A 23,675-nucleotide genomic window follows, 5' to 3' on the forward strand; every position below is an offset into this window, starting at 1 on the left:
TCTCCCTTATTTTTAGCATCTGAGGGCTTTTTTCCCCTCTGCTGTTCAAAGAGCAAGAGACAGGCAGAAGAATCTAAAAAGCTGCCAGGAATTACAAGGTGAACAGGGAAAACCTGAAAAGGAGCAGTTCAACTAAATACACACATTTTCTGTAGAAATAGCAAAGTTCTCCTTAAATACAGCTCCCATTCAGAAATGGAGGGACACACCTGCAGCCCAAATCCTGCAAGTATTTCACAACTCCACTGCTCCCAGGTCACAGACAACAGAGCAAGAATTACTCCAGCCCACAGAAAGCAGTGGAGGCAGCTCTAGGAAGATCTCAGCTGAACAATAAAACTCTAATCTGCTTGAAGAATCCAGTTTAATTTTGCCTCCTGTCTTCCACCCTGAAATACAGATAATTTACAACAAATCTGGCTACACTATAGATATTTTCACAGATCAGCTCCAGCTCATCACCACAAATTCTTGCACTGTGCTTTCCCCAAGACACACCAGTAAATATTAGCTCTTAAAAAGCACAAACCAGTTTCTGAGCCCTAGCAGCACATAGGTATTCTGTAATAAAACTTCTCTTAAACCTTAGTTTTGAGCCTATTAGTAGACCCAAAAATTAGCCCCTCTGAGACATGTGCTGTAATTTGCACTACTTCTACATTCTAAGCAAGTTCAATCAGCATTTTCTTAGCACAAGGAATGACCTGTAATTTAAAAAACCCTTCTGATATTGTCACCTATGACACAGCAAGGTCCAGAGGAAGTAAAATGCTCCCCCCTGGGTGAACAAATCCAGCAATCAGCACAGGTTAGAGAATCCAAAATAGTTACAGCTGCTTTAGTAATGCAGAGTTTCAACAGGCTTTAAAAGGAGTCTGAAGGTGTTTGAATTTTTGTCATGCAGTCTGTTAAACCACATTTAAATCTTCACACAGGCTGATGAAGGTCAGGGTGGGAAGCACCCTGTCACAAGACCACCACATCTTTGTCATCCCTTCCTCCAATGGCTGCAGGATGTAGGTGGCTCAGGACAATCCACAAAAAATGAACTTACAAGAACTATCCCTCAGACAAATGCAACTGACTCCAAGGTTTCTGTATTGGGCTAAGCAGGACACTGGGAAACCACAGCCCTGTGGATATCCATGGGAATGTGGTTTTGGTGCTGCAGAGCCCCTGGGCTAAAGAACAGCCCCCAGGCACAGTCATCCAGCCCCAGTATTTCTGGGAACTGCTCTCTCCTCATGTGGCTGAAAGGGACACTCCAACTGCTTTAACACTCCCTTTATAGCATAACTTTGCTCTTGGTCTCTCAGGAAAGACCAGCACAGACAACATCCAGAGAGCAGCACATCCAGCAGCCCCATCTCCTGAAACAGTTGCAGTTCTTCACTGTAAAATTACAAACAGTCCACAGCAAGGCCACCATTTACATTATTTTTAACAATAACAACAGCAAAACTAGAGAGAATTTGCACCCACCTTCTCTTCCAAGGACTTCCTGGGCAGCTCTGAAGAGTTTCTTGCCTTCTACATCTGCTCCTTTCACAAGTTCTTGAGAACTGGTTAAGGGCTGCCAGTGCTACTCTTCATACAGCTGGGTGATAAGAGCCCCCCAACAAGCCTTTATGGGCTGCAGCTGCAGATCTCCCTGCTCAGGGCTCAGCTTTTCCACTGTCACCAACTCACACCCAACAGCTCGCAAACCACAGGTTTGTGTTGTGCGAGATCCATGTTAAATACACTTTTAACACAAATCAGCCTCCTAGAGAAGAAATATTGCCTTTACTTAGTAAGAAACTGTTTCTTTAGGGTTTGCTGGGAAAAGGAGCTGTGAGATCCTAAAAAAAAAATAAAGGTATTAAAGGTATTGAAGTAAATTTAATGCATCTGCTACCTGTAAGTAAGTAGAACAACGCTGTGTATCAGCTCTAGGTAATTCTGTTCCAAGCCTTTACAGCATGAAGGAAACATCAAGGGAATACATCAGGTTTGGGACGAGGTCATCCTATGGCAAAGGTTTACCCTGACAGGCAGCAGACCCAGGGTACTCCAGTCACAGAAATCCCAGTTCCAGACTGGTAACATATTTATTGCAAAGCAAGGACAAGCAGAGCTGGGAGCCCAATGGATTGTCTGTTCAACTGGCCCCTGAAGTCAAAGAGATCACCACAACCAGGTGTTGATGTGTTTCCTGGGAACCTGACACAAAACTTTCCATCAAAGCCAAGCAGCAGCATTGGGACAGCAGGGAGACAGTGCTCAGTGCTCAGCCAGCCCCAAATAAAAATACATCAAACCCCTATCAAGCTCCAAAGGAACAAGAGTACCACTGAACTGGCAGCTGCAAATATCAAATATCTGCAATGCTAATGGCACAGTCACATATCAAGGGTAATAGATCTTTATCCTTTGTTGTCCAAGCTCTTTTTTAATAAATCACAGAACCAGGAAGATGCAGGAAGTTTACAGATTGAGCTGCCCTCTTGGAATGGGAACTCTGGAGCTGCTAAAGCACCTTCATAACATCCCAGTGTGCTGCAGTGCCTGCTCACACTCTGCAGTCACACTTGATAAAAAAAATTTTCATACAGTACCTCCTGGCAGTGTCACTGTTCTTCCCATAATTAAAACACTTTAAAAATGTCTCTTAAGGCTTTTTCTTCTCTCCAGCTCTCATCCTCCAAAAGAAAGTCTGTTGATTTAAGGGAAAACAGTACTTCTTAAGGACACACCCAACACTTGTTAATTCAAGTTCACTGCTTGGCTTTAAAGTCATTTCTTCCTCTTCTGCTTTAGATCTTTAGTCTTCTTAAATTTCTTCAGTTGCTTGGGTCCTCTCGCTGTTTCTAATTTTCTTTTCTTCTCACTGGGAAGCAGAAACAAAATCGCTGTTAAAAGTACACTAGACTGTATTTCAGCTGGGAAATTTTTTTTTGTAAAAGGGGGATGAGTATCTAATATAGAAATGTGGTTGGGAGAAAACACTTTCAATTTCTTGGGTCATTTAAACTCAGTGCTAGAAAAATCACAACCAAGAGCCTGACTTAAGATCTTCTAGTGTCCTCAGAGTCTCTAACCCAAACTGAATCCCAAATGATATTGATTTTTAGCTCTTGTCATTGCTTTTCAAGCAGTGTGTCCTAAAGGCAATTCAAGTCAGGCATCTGGAATGTAGAGTGCCCAGAAAAAAAATTACCACTAATGGTTTTAAGCATACAATTTAGTTCCTGCACTGAATTCTGATTAGAGCAAAGGGGACAGAGCTCTGATCTTTATAAGCACTGGCAAGACTCTCTCATTCCTGGAAGGCTTCTGGAAACTCACAGCTTCCAGCATTCATGGGGAAAAAAAAACAAGAAAAAACAATCAAGAAAGGGTGGAATTGAGATCACATAATTACTTGAGCTGTCAGGCACCCCAGGAAGGGGAAATAAGCAGACAGGCAAGTCTCAACTATAAATCCCCAAGGAAAAAATGAGGAAAGACTCCATGCTGGGTAAGGCAGAAGAAAGAAGATGGATGAAAATTCTGCATTGCAGAAATATTTTGCAGGCTTAAGTTCACATTTAAAAGAATTATTCTTTCCTGAATTTGCATTTTCTCCAGTGGCACCTCCACAGGCTCACATCCAGTGTTAGTTCCCAAAGCAAACAGGACAGTCAGGTGGAAAGAGTGACCCAAGGGAGAAATAGGAGCAAGTTCTGAGTATGATCAGGATCAAGACTTAACCAGATCATCAGAAAAAAAGTCAGAATCAGCAAACAAGTTACACGAAGAGAGGACTAAGAGCAAGACATAACCACTGGATACTAGAGCTCGCAGGGGCTCACACTTTAATTTCTCCAGGAAAACCAGGAATCTTTTAAGGATACTAAGATCAGTTTATCTGCATTTAACTCCTAGGCTTCACTCTTTTGGGAAATGTTATAATAAAGGCAGCAGGAAAGACCAGAGAGATCTCTGGGGGTTATTGCAACTTCCTTAACCTTTTCACGCTGACGACGGAAGCATTTTGTCCTGCTTTGCTCAGCACCTCGTTCCATTCTTCATCATCCCCCCGGATAATGTATCTAAGAGGCAAAGGTAAAGGAAAATTCAAGTCAAATTGTTAGGACAAAGTGAAAAAAATAAGGTGATTCTGTCATCAGGCACACACAGCTCTGCAAACAAAGCCACCCAACCAGATCAGAACTGGGAAACACACACCAAGCCAGGCTCGCAGTGCCTGCATGGTACAGTTTGTCTGGATCAATCTGGGAAAAACTGAAGACCTACAGCTTTTCTTTTGAAAAGAGAAATTAAAACAATTGCCATTCAAATGAGCTCATGTTCTGTGGCCCTTGTCTGGGTGTTCAAGTACCCTGGAAATTATACAGAGATTTAACCGGGCAAAGCAATCATGGAGTAAAATGGAGTGGGTGCTCTCCATCTCAAATTCTTGGGAGATTTAGAATAGAGGAGGCTTTGTTCATACAAGGCTGAACAATGCTGGACAAAGCCTTTTCAAATCAGACAGCTCTGTCTCTTCTATTAGTTTTCTATAACCTGTATTGAAAAGTGTTTAGAATAGATTTTTGTCTCTCTCTTCTCATGGATGAGAACAGAAATCTATTTCTGGGCGAGAAAAAAAAAAGGGAGCATGGTCCAAAATGACAAATAGGTATGTAACAATGCTAAGAAATGGAATTAAAACTTTTAAAACATTCTGGTTATATTATTTTCCTTGTGTGACTGACTTGCAAGTCACTTCAAATCGCTTCCATTCTTATCCTTTCTTCAAACAAGACAAATGAAGATTCAAAGAATCTTTTTATTCCTTTTCTCCTAGCAGAGATCAATCTAAAGCCAAAACAGACAACTCTCCTGGGATGTCAGTAAACAGGATTTATAAGATAAAAAGTGGGAGGAGAGAGAGAAGGGAGAGAATCAGTGGCACGTGTAACTCCTCTTGGTCCAGAAAGAGAGAAATCTGCTGACACATTGAGTAAAAGAAGCTCTGGTTGGTTTTAGTTTAGGGAGGGGGGGTTGGTTTGTTTGTTTTGGGGTTTTTGGTTTTAGTTTGATTTTGTTGCTGTTAAAGAAGAGAATATTAAAATTAGCCAGGTACTATTTTCACTGGAGTTGCACACACAGGACAGCAGCCACCAGGATCTGGGTATCTCGGTTTGAGGAAAACAATGACTATTTCTAGGGGCACAGGAAACTGTAAAATTAGAAATAGTCCACAGCCGGGCAGCTTGTTTTATCAGTCCATATTTTGCAACTAAATAACTTATATACGTGGAATATAAGATCAAGATCAAGGCTGACACAGAGTAAGAATAATTGATCATTTAAGTGACATGGGCATACAAGACCCCAAAAGTTTTCCTCAGCAGAGCAGCACATTCTTATGTCACCCAGGTAGGATTCTCTTACCCACTGCTAATTCTCATTTATTGATGGTTTGCAACTACAGCCTTGTGCACAAATCCCAGCAAGACACACTAGTGTCCTGGCATCCAATTGGATATCAGGGACTCATACAGATGAATTCTTACTGTGTAAGGTCCATTTCCTTCAACTTCATCACTTCTTGCTTGTGTTTTTCTTGGAATTCCTTTGCAGCTTCCTCCTACAACAGGACAGCACAGCAGATGCAATAAGTCCGAAGTGTAATAGCAATGGGAGGAAAATGCCTTTCCCACTGAAAAATGAATATATCCCTTTATAAACAAACACCAGATGATCCTGAAAAGCTTCTCTCTGTTATATAATTGCACTTTTACATTATTTCTTTACATATAATTGTAATTTTCTGTAAAAAATCCACATTGTAGCTTAACAAAGCATGACTCTACAAGCACATAATGCAAACCTGTCAGGTTTTAGCTACCAGGAAATGACAGACAGGACGTGGAATTCTTTCCATCCAAGAAAATTTAGATTACCATGCTTCTACACTCTAGGGAACTCCATGAAATGTTTACATATCTATCAAGAAGAAAGTTTGTAATTACCAAATCATCATTTAAAGATTTCAGCGTTGGCTCCATTACAACATCCTTTGTTGCTGCCATTTGCTCCTCCACAGCTTTTTCCTGGACTGTGTTGAACAGCTGAAAATGAAGTGACCCAACACATGTAAAGACCTGCTGATGTTTCTTTAGGGTTATTGCTTTAAAATAAAGAAATGCTGTCTGTCCCCATTAAACTCTTCTAAATTTGCAAATACAATCAGGCAGTTGTTTTTCCATCCTACTGAAATAAAAAGCCCAAGGCTGCTTCCTGAGGGCAGGATTATACACAGCTTTTATAAAAAGCATCAATCTACAATCAGTCAGCACTCAATGTCATTCACATAAATATAGAGAACTCATAGTTTATTAAGCATCATTTATCACCTCTACAATGACAAATGTCAGGCTGCAGAAGCTTTGCTACTGTATCTTGAACCTTAGAGAGAAAGGAAACCAGAAAACCACATCCAAAACTTTCCAGTTGTTTCACTGGACTTCAAGTCTACCTCTGCATAACACTGGAAAACATTTTTTTCCAAGAAAGGTTGAGATGCCACCAGTGCAGTGAACAGTGGTAAACAAACGGCTCAGGCTCAGCTGGCAACATGGATTTTATGCTCAGCACTTTTGTCAGAACATTTCAACATTCAAAACCACAAAACAAGCACTGTTATTTGCGAAAACACTATATACAATCAAGGAATGGTTTGGGTTGGAAGGGACCTTAAGGATCCTCTAGTTCCAACCCCCCTGCCAAGGGAGTTTCGATTTATAAATCAAGGCCACAAATACCTGCTTTTTCTACCGGGATTTTCCCATCTTACAAAAAAGCGTACAGTCAATTACTGGGGACTTGTTGAAGATGCACAGTTCTGATTCAGCTTTCCATTAGTGCCATACTTTCTGTTAGTGTTGGAATTCCACTGTGGTCCAATAAAACCAAATCAAAGCTGTACCTGGACTACTTTGCGGATGATCCTGTTGAAGAGGCCCATCAACTGACTGCTGGGCAGTTCCACCTCCTTTTCCAGCTGGTCCAGAGATTTATGCTGGAGGCCAATCCCTAGAAAAAGGGCCTAAGGAAATGACATGTTATAGAAGCTTTAAGAGCAAATACAAACACATATTCCCCACTACAGTCCCTGTGTTTTCCCAAGTCCTGGCTCTGTTCCAGTCATACCCACCGACTGTGCAGCAGAGAGGGAGATATCCCTCAGCTGGTTGAGGAAAAACATCCTGGCAATGGTAGGAACCATGTCCATGATGAGGTGATAGTCCACCATGTTGCGGGAGTACATCTCCAACCTCTTCAGGTCGTAGGGGATGAAAACCGATTCCAGCTCAGCACGGCTGATGGCTGAGGGGCACAGCAAAAACACAGCACAGGTGTTAAATAAAAACACAGCCCAGACTGTTCTTCAGAGCTACCCAGGATCTCAGTGTTTAACACTTTATTTTTCCTATTATTGAGAAAGGCCAAAAGCCACCCCACAGGTTCCCTTCCCAACACAATTCAGAATTCAGTAACACTGCTACCCAGGCTGGCTTGGTTAATCCAAGTCTTTTCAGGCAGACATACATCCATATGAAAAACATTGCAACTGTCAAAACAGACCAGTATATCGACTTAAATATGCCAGAGACTGAAAACAGTGAAGGTTGAGAAACACAGTTTGCCCAGTCTTTAACTACATACACTGGTTTTGCTGGTTCTCTTGTAGCAGCAACCAAAACTCTCTCACCAAAGAGACAACTAAAACCCACAAGACACAGATTACCAAGTTCCCTCCTCTGTTAAGGATATTGAGAAAGCAGAAACTTGCTTTTAAGCCAGAAGTGGGTGTTAGAAGTACCTTGTCTGGCCCCTTTTGTTAGAGTGCTTGCTTTTGAAAAGAGCATCACATTCCAATTACCAAATTCCTGATGACAGTGCTCTTCCTAAGAAGCAAGTTGCTCTGCCTGCTGCTGTTCAAGGCTTCTGTTTTAGTTCCATACTGGATCTAGCAGGTGTCAGTCTCCATCTGTGCTCTGTCATGCATTTAGCTGTCACAGTCAGGAGCCCTCTAATTTAATGTTACTTAAATCTTAGATCAAAAAATGCAAGGGGGGAAAAAAACACCCCACAAAAAAACCAGCAAAAACCCCATCACTACCTGTTTTCAGTGACAAAAAATGCTGTTTTAGCTTTTAATTAGAAACAGTAGCATTTTTCTGGATCATAGGAACACTGTGACCCAGGGTACTCACGTGGTTGTGGCTGCTGTTTGATATTTTTGTTCTGCAGAATATTCAATGCCAACGAGGGAGAGAATGTGCTGAACTGGTAGGAAAGCAGGGAAAGGAACCGCCTCCTAAAATCTACAGCACAGGACAATACAATAAATTACCTCTGTGGACCTCTACGATAAATATCCCAGAGAATTCTTCTGGAGTTAAGTCAAAGTTACCTTTCCAGAAGGCAGTAAGCCAAGGCTCCTGTTCAGAGTCCTCTTCATTCAGCATCTTCAGCATGATGCAGGAATGCTCCCCAGTCAGGTCATTCTAATAAATAAGATACAATTCTATGATTCTGTGATGTATTTCCCACCATCTCCATGAACCTTTTGCACTCTGTGCTCAGCTGAGGAAGGCAAATATCTTCTTAATCAGCAACAGCAACAAACATATCAACTGCTACTGATCACCACTATCTAATGGAAAACCTATGAACTGCTAGAATTTGGTAAATCTCAGTTATTTTAACAATAACCCACATTAATTTTAATTAATAATTAAAAAGCTGCACCTCTGCTCTGAATTTTAAAGTGAAAACTACTTAAGAGTCCCACATTCACAATCCTAAAAACTTTACTCCTTTAGTTAACTAGACAGGCCTAAAGAACAAAAATGAACATAAACCAAACCCTAAAAGTAGCCTCAGAAAACATTCCTGCCCCAATCACATCTCACAGAAGGTAATGGAAAGATGCCCAGGGACTTCAGTAGGGCTGGATTTTCACTCAGAAACAGTGTGGTACTTACTGGTGTCTGCCTCAAATAAACTGGCACAAATCCAGCACGTTTCCAAAACCTGGGAAAAGAGGAAACACTCCAAGAATTACAGAGCTGTTGATTGTACAGTAATACTTGTGGTTAAATGCAATTTATCTACTGTACAAGGACAACTAGTGAGTCTCTGAAACATCCCACCAACTAGTGAAAATGAACACTGAAAGCAGTAACAACCATCAAACTGAGGTTCTACCTCAAAGAAGTGAAAAATGATGATTGCAATACCAAAAAAATCAACAAACTTTCAAAGACAGACATGATATCAGTTATCGTATTTCACATGCTCCCAGGGCCTCCTTTAAAAACAAGCAGATGGGGTTTGGACCAATAATACTGTTGCAAAATGTGGAATACGTAAAAATTTTCTTAAGAAAGGATGTTCTTTAATGTTTGATATTTCAAAGCCTAATCAACGAGAAGGGAGACTTTAATGACACACTTAACATCTATCAAACTCCTAAGGGATTTTATATAAAACTATGTGGTAAGATGGAGCTAAAACTTGAGAAATATTAATAAATTATTTACTGTTGCAGTAACTCAGCTTCTCCAAGAAGCTGAAGCAGCTGCAGTTGCTGGTGAAAAGCATTCCCATTAGTCAGGAAACAAACAACTAACTTTGAAGTCAGCAGGTCACAGGAATTAGTGTTTAACTTCTCCCTACTTATTACAGGCTGTTCTTATATCTATAGCCTGGAAAAACTGAGCAGTTAAAGCTCATTATCTGTTTAGAAGGGTCACAGAGGCAACCAAGAAGGAATGGGTTTGCCCTCAGAAGGAGTCTGAGGAAAAACTATCTGGAATGATGCACTTAGGATCAGTTCTATTGTACATCACAGAAAGGTCTTACAGGAGAAGTTGGCTTGGAGCTGTTCCAGTTTCAGAAACTGAGGTAAAGAGAATATCCAAGGGCTAAAGCATCTGCATCTATATAATATACATTATTATATTTGTGATTTACATAGTTGTATTTCTGCATTGGATGTAATTAAGAAATAGAACAAAGTCTTACTTAAGCAATCTCGGTGTCAGGCCATAAGACACACCGAGATAGTCCAGGTTCTCAGCTTGTCTCTCACTCAGTTTGAGAAGCAAAGGAGGCAAATCTTTGCGAGGTGTCACAACTTCTTCTAACAAACCAACAGTCTGAAAAAGAAAGTGGAAATAGGTTAGCAGCAATCCTCACAGAAACCTGCAAATTAAAGCTCTTATTCTGTATAAAAATTAAATGTCCTCCTTACAGAGAGGAATCATTATGAAGACTTACAGTGAAAACTACACATCTTAGCACAACAGAAAACAAAAAATGTACTAAGTTCCATACCTCACTGCTTACAGTTGCAATTTCTTTTGGCTTTTGAATTGTTTCTTCTTCCAAACATGGGAATTTGCCTTCATAGTACATCTGCAGCAAGGTCAGAGCTCTGCTGCCATAGCCCATCTGTGGAGCAGGAACAAACAACAACGTAAGCAAAAACATGGCTCTAGTTTTTAAGACAGAGCAACAACATTCTCCCCTCAAAACCCATTAACAATCAGTGCAGACAACACTCAGTCACTGCAAAATGTATTTTGTTTTTTGCTGTTTCGCAGCTCCATGAAGAAGGACATGACAGAAAAGTACTTTACCCCCTGATAATCCGGGTGAACCGCAATGCGAACAACGCGCCCGCCGGAGAGGCCCCCGAAATCCGGATCTTGGAACTACACAAAGACAAAAAAGTCAGTTTAAAGAACACGGATGGGTACTCTGGGAATAAGAAATAGTGCTGAAAGTATATTTGGGGTGAGGACACAGTCAAATTACTCACCTGCTCTGAAATGGTCCAGGGAATAAGATCACCAGAGGCCTTCTTTCCCCTCGAGAGGCTGTTCATGATGGACTGGCGGGAGATCTCTCCCTCCAAGCACACCTGCCAGGGAAGGCAAAAACCAATTAACAGAGAAAAAATGTCTTCTCCTACAGCCACTCAACTACATAAGAATCCAAGTTTATACTCAGATTCTCTCTCACCTGAACAACAGCAAGTACTTCTGGTAGTGAATTCTGGGTTGGTGGAACGGGTGGCAAAAGGCAAAAAAGATGGTGGGCAGGTGCATCAGAGAGCATCTGGAGGTCATTGGGTGAGTTCTAGTGGGTAAAGATATCAGAGAGTTGAAAAAATATTCAGAGAATCATTGACTATCCTGAGTTGGAAGGGACTCACAAGGATCATCGAGTCCAGTTCCTGGTCCTGCACAGGACAACCCCAAGAATCACATCATGTGTCTGAGAGTGTTGTCCAAATGCTTATTCCATGAGAAGGGCTTCAAAGTCCAGTGTAATGCTAGTAGCTGACTTCTAAACAATCTTCTGTTTTCTGAATTTAGGAATATTAAGAAACTTGGAAGTAGTACAATGCTGATGGATGGGGAAGATCCCAGGCCAGCTCATGGCTGTCACACTATCAGACAGCATCTGCTTTTCTCAAGTGAAACCTCTTGCTCTAATATGTATGAAACTGAATTTTCTATTTTTATACAGCTCCTTGCCTCTTTAATTACCAAATCTTAATTTTTGTTTTAAGCCTCAGGTTTTTAATACTCAGTACTTCAGTACTTATGGACTTCACCCCTCACATTTACTAGTCACCCATGGTCTTGAAACCTTGAGATGCATTATTCCTCTTTTCAGTAGTACAGTGGTGCTACTCTTTTGGTTAACTTGAGGTTCCTAGAACACAGTAAAAAGAACTGCAAAAGAGGTTCATCACTGACAAGCTTCTAGACTCATCTAGAATTCAGCCTCCAGAATTTCTCAAGACAAAAATATTCCAGTAAATCCAGTATGTTCAGCCAAGACCAAAGCAGAGATCTCGGAGAAAGGATACAGCAAGAAGCAACAGAAGCTGTTCAGAAATCTCAGTGAGAACAATTAGGTTGGCATAACAAGCACTGCTCCCCCCACAAAATTCCCCAGCTGAAATTTTGATAGAAGCAGCACAAACTCTACCTTGTAGTGCGAAGCCACATAGAGGGCCATCAGTCTCTGCAGAAAAACTTCTGATGCTCTGTGGTAACAAAAGAGTGTGTCTCTATTTACATAGTATCTAAGCACAGGGGTTAAGGAAACAACCTCCTTGAGAACAGGGAAAAAGCTTCTCGGTTTATTTTCAATACTGGGGCTACATGCTGGCCTGTGCTTTTTATCTACAAGAATGAATGACATTGGGCAGTGTTTGTAGTTTGTAGAATGAATGACATTGGGCAGTGTTTGTTGACATTGGGTAGTGTTTGGGCAGTGTTTCACACCTTTCATCTGTAAAGCCAAAGTTTTTATAACTCCAATAAGGACTTCCCTTCATGCAGCCCTTTCTTGGGATTGCCTCTGGAGTAAAACTGGAGTTGGGTAATGTCCTGGTAAAATACACACCACCAGTGCCATAAGGCAGTTGTAAGAGCTTAACTCCAGAAGTGTGGTCTTAATAAAAAGATGATATGCTAAAATTATCACATTAGCCAGAGAACCAACTATTAATGAGCTTAAAAAAGCCTCCTTCACCAGAAAGCAATATATTTTGGTCAGGGCACAACATCTGAATAAGGATACAGGTCACATGTCTCAGGCAGTGGGCAGCCAGAGATGATCCTGGTGATGTTGAGACAGTCCAAACACAGCAGGTCATTGAGCCACTTCTCAACCAGGTCCCCAGGGGCGTATCTGATGGACTCGTGGAGGGAGACCTCATGTAAGGTACGAGCTGCAAACAGATGGCAGAGAACACGTAGTGTTGGAAGTTACAGCTGGCAAAGAATCCAGTAAGATCCGTGTCCTTTGAAGGGCTCCCAGATTAGAAAATGATTAATCACGTAGCTTTCATCTCTTGAAAGCTTTTCATCTGAAAATCATGAGGGGAAAAACAGAGGAGAGTTCCTGTATTTTCTGCTTCCCTCCAGCTGCAAAGCACATGGATACATGGGATACCCACAGGGCCACACGGCACAGCCCAGAACTGTCCTACCTGAGGTGAGCTTGGCCGTGGCTGTGGATTTGTTCTCCGCTGTCATGGTCACCTGGGTCTGGGCACTCTGCTGGCGAAGCTGCTGGATGAGCTTCAGCGACAGAGAGCGACCTGTGCCCTCATACCTGGAAAGCAGGACACAAAATTCTGAAGCAAAGAACCAAAGAGCAATCCTGATTCACAGGGAAGCTCCAGCATAGACCCAGACTGCCACCCAGAGCCATGTGCTGCTTTGGGGACTGTCAGGGCCCCAACCATCTGCGAGAATCGCTGCCTTTTGATGTTCTTGAGAGCGCAGGACCCTGGTAACTTTATAAGCCTTGCCAAAGTGGAAGGAAAATGTCCTTCTTCCCTCTCTAACTGCAGAATCCTGCTTATATATTTGCTCATTGTAGCAGAGCAGAAGTGCAAGTCCACAGTGGAAGCAGCAAGTACTGACTCGTTATTGTACCAGTATGTAATAAAACAAGTACTGTAGATAATAATCCACTGTCACAACTGCTTCCCCAGGCACACAGTTGCTGCTCAAACCTTACCCATTGATTGTAGAGGCCATGAAAACCAGGTAAGGGCCCAGCAGGTTTTTCACCAGGGGTAGAGGAATGGCAGCAGCTTCATCAATCACCACCAGTTCAGCCTGCCCTAGTTTCATGGAGTCAGCAGGGTGTATGTACTGCAAGGAAAGAGAAGACACTGTCACTGCCAACAGCAGCATTCCCTCTCCTGGAATTAGGGAAACGTCAGAGTTGGTAAAGTTGGAGCCCTGAAAAGCCGTTTGTTGTCCTTGTTCCCCACAGCCACCAAGCCAGAGACTGAGACATGAAAAAAATCCAGTCAGGACAGGGTTTATGCTACCCTAGTAAAGACTGGGTCTTTTATTTAGCACATTCCCACACAAATTTATCTGCAGAGATGATGAAAATAGAGGAAATCTAATCACTAAAAACATATGCTTTTCCTTCACTGTTCCTTTCACCCTTCTTTGCTTTTATTTCCCACAAGGGAGCTTTGTAATCTACAAGTTATTCCCAGAAAGAAAGAAGGTATTTTGTGAAAGTCACTCATCCAAAGGTTTTGCCTTAAAGCAAAATCCTTTAGGACAGTTACACAATCACAGAAAATGAACATGCTTAAAATCAAAACAATTACAGTGTTGGAAAAACCAACGGTTAGGAATAAAAAGTAGGAAGGCAAGAGATCAGTTACCTGGATGGTCTGTCTGTGCTCCTTGAACACATTCACTCTGACTACTGCCTTGTTAAACTCTGGATTTAAAGACTGAACAATCTCATAGTCCAGATGTTCCTGAAAGAAAACACTGTTAAAGCCAAGATCTAAGAAAAATATCATTTATCATCATCATCAAAATAAGTTCACTAAGAGGACACCGTTCTTTCACATTCTAGTTAAAAATTCTTATAAAAGGTTCAGAGGCCTGAGAATTGAGAAATTATTTACTAATGTTATCAACTGCTTCACAGAGAAACTGATTTACTCCACTTAGAGAAGGAAACATAACTCCCCTATAATTCATTTTTTGCAGATCATTACAAAAAAAGCTGGTAGCAAAAATAAGTAAAACAATCACAGATGAGATGCAAAACTTACTAAACAGGAACACTATGAAAGTATTGTAAAATAGTCTGCTCCCCTTACCTGATACTGTAGTGCATCAAAGCCTTTAAATATGAACTCAAAGAGAGTGTGAAGGTTATCAGGGCTTGGAGACGTGACAAAGATATTGGAGTAACTGCAGAGAAAAATAAAACAAGAGTTTAACTATTTTCCCAACAAATTTTAAATACAGATACTAAATAGGATGTTTTCTTTATCTTTTTCTTTATGAGAGGTTGATTTTACCTAATAACCAAAATAAAGCAGATTTCTATAGACAATCATCTCAATTTATGTGCGATTATTTTGAGTATTAAAGACTGTGATTTTCTTATTACTATAAAATATAAAAACTTGAACAACAGTGTACACAGCAATCAAAACATAAAGGAATAAAACTGAGAGATTTAGGACTGGAGATTACAAATATATTCAGATCCTGTCATCTTTTTCTTTCAATTAATGGACGCAGATAAAGCCTGGGAGATTGAAGGGGGATCACTTACCCAAAAGCTACTGCTCCAGCAATAGCCAGGCCCAAAGCTGCAGATTTGCCACGTCCCCTGGCTGCTGTTAAAGCCACAGTGCTGCGGAGAGTCTTCTCGGAAATGGCTTCGATAAATTTCAGAACTGCTTTTGCCTGAGGATTATAAAAAATAAGAGCAAACAGAAATCAGCTGTGTTTAAATTGCATTACTTGGAATTAAATTGCATAACTGGTTTACTGGCATTAATGGCAATTACTGTCACATTACTGTGACCTGTCAAGCACAGAGTATTTTGGATTTAAGCCCCACACCAACCTGATCCAGGGTTTTACAGCCATCCACCAGAACCCCCACGGGCTGGGTGTCCTGCAAACTCTCCTTCAGCTCCCTCAGCTCCAAGTCCTGTGGCCGGAGTCTGTCTTCCTACAAGCACAGGATTGACCAGAACAGGATGAGTAAAGGACATTTCAGCACAATTATACCTTTGTGAGGTCTTCCGTGAGGTAGAAAAAGAGATACGAAAGAAAATGTTACCACAAGAAAAATATAATCCCTTGAAAAATTTATATGGACAGATAGATATTTAACAGTTCAATTTTCAGGCATCTTCAGGAGAATGGTTACACAGAGAGATGTATCCTGGCTTCCCCAAGCTTGCAGGAAAAAAGGAAAGGATTTTTCAGTAGATGTTAAGAGGAAGAGACCAAGCAAAAAATTTCTCAAGAATTTAATTAACTTTTCAGTCTTCAGGCTGTACCAAAACTGTATGATCTTTGTTATACTTGTGCATACTGCCATGTAGGGGGAAAAACTATTGCAGCAGCAACAGATCATTTTTCAAACCACTATCATGATTTTTGAAGCCAAACAATAAACCTGGACACAAACACAGTCAACTTTAGATGGGAATGAATTCTGATTTTCCTTATTGTCACTCAAAATTCCAAAGGCACTACTTTACCCATCCCACAGATAAGCATTTGTGCTTCTGTCAGTATTGTTCTAATGATAAAGGAGAATTGTTTTGTTTTGTTTTTTAAAATTAGTGGCCTATTAAAATGTTTTTACATCTCTGTCAGAGCCCATGTTGGTATTTCTTGTGCCACACGACACAGTTCAAAAGGTAAAAGTTTTCTGTTTAAAACTGGTTCCATTTTACTATAGTTTTACACCTGAAAATGATAAAAGGATACACTTCCAATAATGCAAGTATGTGTGGATTATATTCTGGGAATGTTTCCCAAGATTCAGAAATTCAGAATTTAGAAATTGAAACTACCAGTTTCCAGTTGCATCCTAAGCTTGTAATGTACTTATTTCCAAAGTATTTTCACACTCTCCAACTGTCAAAAGGTCTTTTTATTTGTCTCATCCCAACTGTCCATCAGCCTGAAATTTCTATGTACTTCTGAAACAGCAATCACAATTAAGCCTCACCACACATGGAAAACAGCAACACAAGAAAATCAATAAATATGGGAAAGCACAAAAAAAACCCCAAAAAACCTCAAAAAACCAAACAAACAAAAAAAAAGCTGTGACAATAAAAAAAACAAGGAAAGAATATATATCTCCCAGTGCTCCACCCACACCAGGTGGCATTTTTGCAGAACATTCTACTTCCTCTCTGCAAGCCCATTATATTTGATATAAACCTGGGTGAAAGGAAAAATTCTTCCTCTTTAAATCTTAAACATATTGTGGGCCAGCTCAAGACTAATTTGTCCCAAGGGGAAGGGGTGACATCCCTCACTGACCTGGGACTGTGGAGGGACAGGAGTGATGTTTGCAACGTGACTGGAGATGGGCAGGATGTTCAGCTGGTCATCAATCACCAGGCAGTTCTTGCAGGAGGCCAGAGACAGGATGAACCTGGGCAGGAAAGCAAAGGCAGCGCAGTAAAAACTCCACTTTTTGGTAATTGTTTCAAACTCTTTTCTAAACAAAGACAATTACAGGTACTTAGAGCTCAGCTCCAAGTTCACCAAAGCAGCCAAAAAACCCTGTTCCAGTGCAAACCTATAAGATGCTTTCCTACTAGGAATATATGATGTTCCTCATGCTTTTCTGGGCCAGATACCCCAGACCCTTTCCACTCTCAGTAACTCACCTCTCATTAAACCTTCCCACCACATCCTGGTGTGCCTCTGTTCTGTATCGAGAGTGAACATCCTGAAACAGAGAGAAGACATCCCTCTGGAGAAGGAACAGCACTGACAGTGACATCTGCAAGACTGTGACTCATGGTATAATCCATCTTTTCCACTCTTGTGGATCATAGCCTTCCTTTCCATCCACAGCACGCCCCAGACAGAATCCTGATTTCCTGTTTGCTGTGACACACCCACATTTTCCAAATACTTGCTAAAAATGTACTTTTACTACCAATACTTTTATTTATTCTGGCCTGACTTAAAGGTCAGCTCTGCCAGAATTTATCAAACACCTTGGGGATGCAAAGAAACAACATTCTATCACTTTAATTCACCCACTGCTTAGTAACAGAAACAGCTCCTGCTCTAGGTGTAAGTATACTCAGTGTGAATATAATTCCTATCTGGAAATACATAGTAGTTGTGGAGTTGATCTCACCAAGCAACAGGTCACAAAACACTCAAAAGACCTGTTTTTTTTAACTTAAGTTGCTGATACATGGGCAGATAGAATAAATACTTTTCAAAACTATTGTGGAACTAAAGAACACAGTTACATTTGTGAATGGCAGGTGTTTCTTCCTTGCAATTCCTTCCTTCCCAGCAGCATTTCAAGGCAGAAATGCCTGAGCATAAGACATTCAGTCTGAAAGACCATAAAGGGAGATCAGAGCCCATAATAAAAGCAATAAACAACCACTTGGCATCATCACAATGCAAAGAAAACAGACACATCATGTAGAACGTGCCATGGTCATTGTGTACAGCTGCTTCAGGGAGTTCATTGTTCTTAGGAGAATCACCACAATTCCACCACCTTCCACTGTTTCAACAGTTCTGGCCAGCAGGTTTGGAGTCAGGGCTTCAAAATCCTAGGGAATAAATAACATTTCAAAGTTGCCTGGAGTTCATCAGTCCTACTGGAAAGCAGAGAAAGCCTAAAAATATTATTTAATTCACACTTAACATTTGCATTAACAAATGTCCTGTTAAAACTTCTACCACCAAGGCCACCTCACCCTCACAGAACTTGTACAATTGGAGTAACAAAGCAACAAATACTATTCCTGCAAAATTTAATACCAGAGCAATGTCCTTTTTGAGTCCAAAGTTGAAGTCCTCACCTGAAGGACACACATTCCAAAGGTGTTCCCAAGAATCTTGTGGGTTTCATTGTAGTAACAGTAGCGAATGTTTGTGGCTGCTATGAACAGCTCAAAGGGATCATCATCCTTTATGTTTAAAGTGCCACTCTTAATCTTCTTCTGGAGTTGCCTCATCCTCTTCTTCCTGTGGCTGGAGGACCAAATCACACAGAAGTTTTCTTGGAAAAAGGTTAAGTTCAAGTCCCACTGGAAGTCAGAGCCCAGTCCTGAATATTACTGAGGTTAAAAAGGTGAGGGACAGATTGGTCCAGGGCAACAGATTAAAGTTAGAGCTACAGAAAGAAACCAGAGGTACCAAGTGCTGGTGCCAAGTGTATTATGGAAGCCAAATTTAGTTTTGGATAAGGAAACACATGAGGTTTCTCTTACCTGCTGAAGCCCAGCTCCTTTTTGTAACACCACAGGACAGAGGGCCTGGCCTTCACCGTGGCTTTGGACAGCATGTGATGCAGGATCACCACCTGTCAGAAACAGAAACGCTCATGAACAAAATCAAAGAGCAAAATATCTGTCCATATTTTATTTTATAGCTATGTTTTCTACTGTGCAAAACAAGGATCCTGTGATGTGTTGGGAAGACGACCTTCCTTTTCACACAGTCCTGTGTGTCTGTGCCTTCTCCAGGGCTGCATGACATTGATTTATGCCCAGTTTTCCTTAGCTCTCTTTGGCAGAACTGCTAAAAACTGCTCTGACAGAAGGAGATTATTACAGGCTAAATACAGTTCCTAGTATTTGTATCTTACAATGGATTTTCCACGGAATATTTTAGTATTTCAGTGAAAACACTGAACACAACTAGACTTGGGATATGCCCTGACAGACCTTACCCATCCACCTTACCAGTAAATTAATGACAACTTTCTTGTACTGCCACCTGATCAACTCCTTATTTTCCAAGTTTTTTTGTAACTAAGTTACAAATCCCCTGGAGGATGCGGCATTTGGGGACACGGGTTGGTGGTGGGCATGGCAGTGCTGAGGGAATGGCTGGACTCAGTGACCTTAGAGGTCTTTTCCAGCCTGAACAATTTTATTTTTCTATGACCTGACTTATCCTAAAACATCACGGGTTTGCCGTGCTGTTCTTCCCTCTCCCCCATGAAAAACACAAGCCTAGTCTCCGAAACGAAGCGAGTTTGGCAATCACTTTCTTCCATACAACGCTACCAAGTGGGTTCATCTGCAAGACCATTGAGTACATAAAGCACGTTTTGAGCCCAAAACCATCGTGTCTCACGGCAGAGCTGAGACAGGGAAGAAAGCTCCAGCCGGCCAGACAATGAAAGATACTTTCCCCCAGCTTAAAGTAAATAAATGAATAAACAAACAAATAAATGAATATGATTTACCTGTCCTGGCTCCTGCTGGCCAGAAAATTAAATATACCTTCCCCCAGTTTAAAGTAGGTAAATAAATAGATCCGATTTCCCTGTCCTGGGTTTTATTGGATGCTCATGAGCTTTCTCAGACCGATGTCTAAGGGCAGGGTCTCTAAAACCCGTTTCTAACCCCCGCGCGTGATGCTGGCGGGTTTAACCCCCGCTGCAGGAGGGAGAAGCCTGTGCCGGGGGATTAGGGAACCCCCGGTTCGGTATCACGCCCCACCCTCCCGGTATCTCCGGGGCAGCGTTACCTGGTCCTTGCCGCGGTCTCCCACCACCACGAACAGGCTGCGCTGCCGCTCGGCCACGCCGTTCTCGATGAGCACGCGGATGCGGTTGTCCACCTTTCGGCGCTGCATGGCTGCGGGCCTCCCTGAGCCTCCCCAGGCTCCCGATCCCGATCCCGGTCCCGGTTTCGCTCCCGCTCCCGGCGCTCCCAACGCACCACGTGGGAGCCAAGTGTGGCAGAGCGCGGGCGCCGCGCGCCGCGGGAGGACCCCGGGGCTGCCCGCGCCGTTCGCCTGCGCCGCACACCCACACAAACATCTCTATTTCTTTTTTAAAGTATAATAATTTAAGGTAATTTTCCACACGGGAAAGCCGCAGCGGAGTTGATGAAGCACACACACTGGAACTACGCGCACCCCTGTGGCCAACCTGCTCCCAACAGCCCTCACAGGCATAGACCAGCCCTCACCTCTCACAGCTATTTTTGGTTTATTTCGGTGGGGGTTGTGTTACTCGCTGTAAAAAGGGGATGAAACCAAACTCCAGCCGCAATGGCAACACCCATTTTATTTTTTTAAATTTCTTGTTCTACAGGAATCTTGCTTGCAAACCCCAAAGACCATGTTCCTCTGATTTTATAAAGATATTTCTTTTCCACCCACTACAGTCCTACGTGAGCCAGACACTGAGTCTGGGTGGCCTTTGGGACTGCAGAGAGGAAAACCAAAAAAGATATACATAAAAGGGCATCTGGACACAGTTTTTCCATGGAAACATGACCACAGAAAACAAAACACACATACAGAAACTAATAAACCTTTAGGATACATAATTATCTGATACTAAACCATGAAACCCCCAAAAATGTTATTTTGCTCCTCAATAAATCTAGGTAGAGCTTATAACACTTAAGCTCTACTGTTTAATAAAACCATCTCATTAGTTTTACAGTTTTCTATATAAAATCCCAAGTTGAAAAACTGTGGAGCTTCAATGAAAAAATGATCAACCTGACTTGAAATTTCAGCGAGTTTTCAGAAACATGACATTGATTCTCAAACTGACAGTAAAACTATTCCTAACCTTTCAATACCAAAGTTGAGCCGAGCTATTTGCATAGATATATTTATTCTTAGCTTTTAATACTGCCAAAATTTGGTTTTTAACTCGAACATTTGAACAATGAAGCATTTAAAACCAGGTAACATCATAGGAAAAATTTGTTTAATACCACTGGATGTATTTTGGGGATATTTGTTTTAAAATATAACAAAACTATGATAAAACTACTGAATTAATCATAATAAAGGCTTAGAATAGTATTTTTTTTTAGGTGAACCCAGACAGACCCTGTCACTGAGACAAAATCACCAATGAAGTGTAGCAAGACAATTCCTGAAAGTATAGGTACGAAATATTTGCTTGAAAGGACATAAAACATTTAAATAGATTTATTTTTCAAGTGTTTACATAAGCCATGGACCAATTGGTTTCCAACGTTGAGTTTAAGAACTGCAAAGACATATATACAGGTATGTTTAAGGCCATCAGAAAATTTAAACCTGACAAGAAACTAAAACTCTGAACACGTATTTTATATGGTAGAAGCATTGCTAAAATTTATTCTAGAACTGGAGAGCTTAAAAAAAAATACATTTTCATTTAATAAAAGTCTAATGGATAATGACTAAAATTTAGCTTGAGACCAAAATTCCAGGTGTACTTTGATTCACTATTTGAACACATTTTATAGAAATGAGAACTGAGCCAGTTACACCCATGTCATTGTTTTATGGACTTTAAAAAGTGAGGGGAAACAGAGCGTGGCTTTTAAAATTAATAACTGCAGCAAGAGCAAACAATAAATTTAATTCAGAACCAAATGTGAAGTTAGGCTGAAGTTTTCCTAATACAGTTCTCTTATGTGCTGCTCAGAGTGGCTTTAGGATGTGGATTTTGGAAAACAGATTTCCTTCCCTCCATTAAGGCTAAACCCAGAGAGCCACAAATAATTTTAATAGCATTATATTCAAGAATTGAGTTTTCAAGGATTGAAAACTTTTCCTGTCTCATCCACATGGAAAGCAGATGGAATATCATTGAAACACGTTTTAGAAATGAAAAGTCTAATTCACAGTGACAAACCTCAGCTCCAGCTACAAATTTGTGTCTTCAAGCACCCATTTCCATCTTTGCAAACACTTTAACCAAGAAGTTTCACATAAGCAAGAGACATGTGTTTTCATCCAAGATGGATCCAGCAGCCTCATTACCTGGGCTGGTTAATGAGTTCTTGAGTCCCCCATTATATCCACAGATTTGTTTTTAATAATACGAAGTTCAACCACTTTTCAGTATCATTTGTCATCTTTTCAGTATTTATCTACAGTTAAAACCTCTTCAGTAACTTCTCTCCAAAGTAGTCACTCAAATGCCATTTGGGGAAAGAAGGAAGCTTGATCCATTCCCCAAAGACCTGTAACACAATCAATCTGCCTCAAAAATAACGTCAGCAGGACATTCTGAGAAGACACATTAAGGTCCCAAAGTTCTCTGAGAGTTTCAAATCCCAGCAGAATGCATTTATTGGTTAAAACAAGAAGCCAACAATCCTCTTCCAACTACTCTGATTGCTGAGATGCAAAAGGCAGTATCTTGGAAAGAAAATAGGAGTTAAGTGAAGTTTAGAGTGCTCCACAGCAAAATCCCAAAGTTGTACAGTGTTCTTAATATATGCAGGAACAACAGAAGTAAAATTCAGGACACTGGCCTCAAGTATGAGACAACAGCTCTGATTTTTAAGTTTTTAAGTTTTAGGATGTCCAGGAAGAATCCGAGTTCCCCAAACACAGTAACAATAGGTATAAACATCTGAAGTAATTGAATGATTAATACTATTTGCTCAAGAAACCCTGAATTACAGCCAAGAAGCAGCAAGAGGCTGAAAGCAGAGGTTTGTTCTCAAACACACCCCACTGCACGTTATCACAGCCCAGATAACAAAGGCCCTGCCAAAATAAAATTCTCAGGGTAGCTGTATATGCAAGAAGGCAGCCAGAACTAGGCTCCAATTCTCCCAAAAACACTTCTTGGAAGAATCAGGTAAAACCACCAAAAAGGTGCAACTGCTGTGTGTACCTGCAGGCTCAGACACAGCACTGTGTTATCCTCACTCTCTCCAACACAGGATGTTTCCCCATAGGATAAACACCTCATCCTGGGCTCTGCAACAGAAGCAGCCTCGAAATCCCACCACTTTGCCTCACGATTAACTTCTTGTAACAGTCTTTGTTCAAGATATGACCTTTTTTAAAGGAAACATACCTAGGAATGCTCACGATCAGGATGGGACTCAGACCCAGAGCCAAGCTACAGAGTAAGGATAATTTGGAGCTCCCCTGAACAGGCCAGAAAAACAGTGAGTGGACCCATGTGCCACAGGGTGACCCCAGAAGAGCTTTCGCTACAGTTTGAGATTAAAGGAGTCAGTGCAAATTCCCAGCTTAAACACCTCTCATAGACTTGTTCCTCCTCTCCCTCTCCCAGAAAACAGCAGAGCAGCTGCTCTAAAGGCTGTTCTCACACCA

The 23,675-nt window shown here is 41.2% G+C and overlaps 1 protein-coding gene across 1 annotated transcript; it reads right to left on the bottom strand.

Annotated features, from left to right (window-relative positions):
- Positions 1–2,388: 2,388 nt before the first annotated feature.
- On the bottom strand, positions 2,389–20,296 carry NAT10 (N-acetyltransferase 10). Its single transcript, XM_017826781.1, has 28 exons — positions 20,112–20,296; positions 18,845–18,936; positions 18,434–18,605; positions 18,059–18,181; positions 17,267–17,328; positions 16,914–17,028; positions 15,472–15,579; positions 15,175–15,308; positions 14,711–14,804; positions 14,261–14,359; positions 13,591–13,727; positions 13,055–13,179; positions 12,643–12,793; positions 12,046–12,142; positions 11,068–11,184; positions 10,865–10,966; positions 10,683–10,757; positions 10,378–10,494; positions 10,066–10,199; positions 9,024–9,072; positions 8,450–8,543; positions 8,250–8,360; positions 7,187–7,359; positions 6,959–7,078; positions 6,003–6,101; positions 5,544–5,617; positions 3,990–4,073; positions 2,389–2,869 (listed from the first exon to the last, which is right to left on the bottom strand). Exons 1-28 carry the CDS (start codon positions 20,217–20,219, stop codon positions 2,776–2,778), a joined length of 3,060 nt encoding a protein of 1,019 aa, XP_017682270.1. The 5' UTR covers positions 20,220–20,296; the 3' UTR covers positions 2,389–2,775.
- Between the last annotated feature and the right edge of the window lie 3,379 nt (positions 20,297–23,675).

This window comes from Lepidothrix coronata, unplaced genomic scaffold, assembly GCF_001604755.1.
Source record: "Lepidothrix coronata isolate B3197 unplaced genomic scaffold, Lepidothrix_coronata-1.0 Scaffold130, whole genome shotgun sequence".
Classification (NCBI taxonomy): Eukaryota; Metazoa; Chordata; class Aves; order Passeriformes; family Pipridae; genus Lepidothrix; species Lepidothrix coronata.